Source organism: Mandrillus leucophaeus, unplaced genomic scaffold (genome assembly GCF_000951045.1).
Source record: "Mandrillus leucophaeus isolate KB7577 unplaced genomic scaffold, Mleu.le_1.0 Scaffold296, whole genome shotgun sequence".
NCBI classification, from domain to species: domain Eukaryota; kingdom Metazoa; phylum Chordata; class Mammalia; order Primates; family Cercopithecidae; genus Mandrillus; species Mandrillus leucophaeus.
The window spans coordinates 3,312,984-3,317,106 of record NW_012103098.1 but is presented as its reverse complement, the minus strand read 5'-3'; the positions used below and the strand labels follow the sequence as shown (position 1 = coordinate 3,317,106).

The 4,123-nt window shown below is 57.0% G+C and overlaps 1 protein-coding gene across 6 annotated transcripts in view; it reads right to left on the bottom strand.

Moving 5' to 3' along the window:
• Window positions 1–599: 599 nt before the first annotated feature.
• ABHD14B (abhydrolase domain containing 14B) overlaps window positions 600–4,123 on the bottom strand; it is a 6,660-nt gene continuing 3,136 nt past the window's right edge. The window contains exons 2-5 of one of the 6 annotated variants that reach the window (XM_011986253.1): window positions 3,900–3,980; window positions 3,548–3,786; window positions 2,023–2,264; window positions 600–1,685 (exon numbers count right to left, since the gene is read on the bottom strand). In XM_011986253.1, the coding sequence (XP_011841643.1) occupies window positions 1,506–1,685; window positions 2,023–2,264; window positions 3,548–3,758 (633 nt within the window). In that variant the 5' untranslated portion in view covers window positions 3,759–3,786; window positions 3,900–3,980 and the 3' untranslated portion in view covers window positions 600–1,505. Of the gene's footprint in view, window positions 2,265–3,547; window positions 3,981–4,123 lie in introns of all 6 variants that reach the window. The other 5 variants (XM_011986252.1, XM_011986251.1, XM_011986250.1 and 2 more) reach the window with 5 other exon arrangements.

The following is a 4,123-nucleotide window of genomic DNA, read 5'->3' as shown; positions in this document are numbered from 1 at the left end:
CGAGCTCCGGCTGGGACCCCGCGCCCCGCCTAGTTCCTAGCTCTGCTCGCTGCGCGCCATCCTCCGCTCGGGCTCGCGCCCACCAAGACCCGCTCCCCTCAGCCATCCACAGTTGCACTGCCCGGCCCTCGTCCGCGCAGGGCAGGCTGGAGGAGGGGCCTGAGAGCTGTGTGGCCCTGTGCACCCGGTCCTGTGATAACCCCAGATCTACCCCCGGAATTCCTTTTGGGGCTAGGGTAACAAGGAACGGGCTCCGTTGAGTCTTTTACTGGAGAAGGGATACTAGTGGGGGAGAAGCTGAACTGTTCTCAAGTCCCCTGGGCACCCCCCGGCCTCGGGGAAGCAACTATTCCTCCCCCTCTCCTCCATAATCGGCTCAGCCTGGTCCACTGACCTCCACCTCCCCCCACAGCTGAGTCTCTTGGCACCTGGGTATGTGTGGGTGGGGAGGGGAATCCAATCTCCCTTCCTCTCCATCTGGCCTGGTGGACAAAGGGCAGGGGGACCATCTGGTCCCGCCGGGGTGGGGGAGGGGCCCACAGTGTTGGTCCCAGGGGTGGGGGAGAGGCGGCGCTCTTTAGAAGCAGCAGCCGGTGGGGTCTAATTGCATCACTTTATTTCACCGACCTCCACTCTGGCTCCCACCCCCCAAAGCCTCAGAGCAGGAAACAAGCTTGGCTGAGATGCTTCAGGCCTGGTAACCTCCGGAGGTATAGAGCACCCAGAAGGAAGGGTAAAAGCAGGGGGGCAAAGCGGTGGCCCTCCCTTTCTGGGGGTCACTTCTGAGCTGGGGCCCGCTGAAACCTGTGTCCAAAGTAGCTTTCAGGGCTGGCCACACCCTAAGCCTTGCAAAAGGGCCTCCTGCAAGGGCTGGCCCCGTGGGGTCCCCACCTTCCCAGCCAGTGAGGTTAGCATGGTTAGGAGTCCACGTGTGCAAGTGCTTGTGTGAAGGATCATGTATGCATGTGTGTATATGCAAAGCTGTACATGACAATGTGCTTGCCAGTCCAGAGTTACATGTACCTATGCAGTTGCTCTCAAGCGAAGGGTCATATTTGGGAACAAGGATGGCTCTAAACATGTAAGCGTGCATGTGGGCATGTATGTATCTGGGGCCTAACGGGGTGGGGAAGTGGGTGTTGGGGGAAGGGCTGGCCTTCAGGGCATTTGCAGAAGGAGGAGGGGGTGGGAGGGAAAGGCTGGGCAGAGCAGAGGAAGGAGTGAAAGCCAGGCAGGAAAGTGGAAGAACAGGAGAAGCTCATGTAATGGATTACCCTCCACCGGATTATGTTCCTTGATTCCTGAGGGTTTTTTCTCTTGATTTTACCCCCTCAGCCTATCATTGCAAGAGAAAGAGGCAGAAAAGACAAACAGACCACAAAAGACAAGAACCCAGACAGACGCACCTGTTGCATGTGCATGAGGCAGAGCCCGTGAGAGAAGAGAGAGTGTGCCAGAGAGAGCTCGGCAGGCAGGCAGCCCACCCCCTGCAGCAATGCTGGGCTTCACTGGAGCCCCTGCAGGAAGTCCAGCAGCCCTGTATGCCACTCCTCTGGTTTGTCCAGGTAACAGGGGTGCCCCGCCCCCTTCATGATCAGCACCCGGTGGTTGGGCAGCTGCTTCAGGTGCTCAAAGCTGGACTGACCCATGGGGTCCTGGTCTCCATATACAATCAGAGCCGGAGTCTGAGAGGAAGGATGGGGCAGAGTCAACAGGGACCTGCCATAGCATCCCCAGCCCTCCCCACCACTTCAGTCTCTCCCTGGGACCACCCCATATAAGGGAGAGAGACAAGCTGTCCCAGTGGGTGGGGGCACATATTTGTATCTGCCCCAGAACACAGTTTCGCACAGGGCTTGGCACAGTAGTCTGCTGAGTAAACCAAAATGGTGGAGTTGGGTGGTCAGTTCCTCCCAGAAGACACCCCTTCCCTTGGTTACCCAGCCCCCAGATAAGGAAGGTCCAGGGATGCACCCTTCCTTGCTCCTGGCAGGGACACCTCAGCTTCCCACACAAGGGTACCTTCACACTGGCATAGTTGGCAGCATTGATTTTGTCAGTGCAGATGGGGGCCACTGGCACATAGCCGCGTAGCTGGGAGCCAGGGGCCGTGAGGAAGGGCAGGGAGTACATGCCACTCAGTGATGGACTGATCACAACCGGGGGGCCCAGCTCCAAGGCATCCACCACAGCCGCCAGGAAGCTGCCAGGGGCCAGCTCCCCAATAGGCGCAGGGGCTGCTGCTTCCTTGGAGTGCCCCAGACCTGCAGGGATTCAGGTGTGGAAGAGATAAGACAAGGGCAGTGAATGGCAAAACAAGGGAGATGGTTGCTCTCTCCAGGAAGCCCTCCTAGGTCAGTTTCTCTGTGGCCAGGTTCCTATAACACCCAGTGTGCCCACGTTTATTCCTACAGTAGCCTTACTCTATCCTATCTGTGCCAAGCATGAGGCACTTCTCTCCATGTCTGTGCCTGTCTCCCCAGCAGTAAGTGTCCTGGAGAGAATCAGACTCTGAAGCCCAACAAGTCTGGGTCCAGAACCCAATTCTGCATTTATTATCTATGTGACCTTGGGTAGGTCCCCCTCAGCCTTCTCTCAGCTGCTCAGTTTCCCCATCTGTTAAAGGGGGATAACAAAAGTATCTGCCATTTGAGATTGTTGTGAAAATTAACTGCGTGAAAGGCACCTGGCCTTGGATTGGGACAGGAGAGGCTCCTGAAGGACAGCAGCTGAGGGGCAGATTCTGCAGCTCCTCCTCCGGTCATTCAGGCTTCACCAACAAGATTAGCTCCAGACCTTCACCCTGAAGCTCAAGCCAACCCACCATTGGAACCAATCCTGCCTGGGCTGGAGGCTTGCCCTTGAGCCATGAAACCATACCATCCCTGGCCTGAGGGGGTGGGACCAGCCATGCTGCTCCTTTCACACCTGGCACCAAGGATTGGGACCCAGCCGTCTGGGTTATCACAGGCAGTCTGGGCACTGATCCCACCTCCCTAGAACCTAGCTCAGGGCTTTGCATGTGGGATCACAACTGGGGGCCTGGCCACCCACCAGGCCCTGCCTTGTCCCCCAAGGCTCCAGAAGACTCAGATCTCACTCCTTAGGGCTTCCAAAAGCCTATGGTTATGACTCAATCAAAATACTTTACTTCCAATTGGCTGAGCACCAATTACTCTGTGTCACGTACTAGCCACATACTCACACGGATTATCTCATTCCATTCTCATTAGAGCCAGCCCCAAACATGAGTGTGGTTATCTCCCACTGCAGATGAGGAAACAGCGGCTCAGAGACACTGAGACACTGCCCAGGTAACAGTGAGGAGCAGCTGGGTGGTGAGGACCACATCTGGATCAAGACTGCTCAGAGGCCCTTGCAGTGTGCTTGAGCAAACGCTGTCAAGTTCAGGGCCCAGCCTGGCCAGGTCCTCCAGATCCCACCGCCCCCACCTCTAGAGTGGGGAGGGGCTACATGTTATAGGAACCTGGCCCTGTCCCTGATGAGAACTCCCCAACCCCTGCCCAGAAGCCTGCCCCTTAAGTACCTGGCAGGTCAATGGCCACAGCCTGGTAGCCAGCCTGGGCCAGCCTGTGCAGTGTACCCAGGTTCTGCCAGGTCTCGGAGGAGAAGCGAATACCATGCAGTAGCAGTACAGAGAAGTGAGCTTGCCCACTGCTGGGCCGGGCCTCTCGGAAGAAGAGGGCCTGGCCCTGCACCTGGATGGTGCCCTCGCGCTGCTCCACGCTTGCTGCCATGCCTGCCGCTGCTGTGCTGGTGAAGGGCCTGTGGTCAAAAGCCACAATGATGAGGGGCCACAGAACACCCTGCTCAGGGTGGTGGTCCCACAGAAGCAGCAAGGAAGCCTCCAGTTGGCTTCCAGAACTTTAGGAACATGCTTTGGGGTCAGGAGGACATAGGTGTTATTTCTGCCTCTGCCATTCACTTTAGTGTGTAACCTTGGGCCTCAGCTTCTTGATCTGAAATATGGGAACAATAAAGCCAACCTCAATAATTAAGAATTAAAAGTTTAGGCTGGGCGTGGTGGCTCAAGCCTGTAATCCCAGCACTTTGGGAGGCCGAGACGGGCGGATCACGAGGTCAGGAGATCGAGACCATCCTG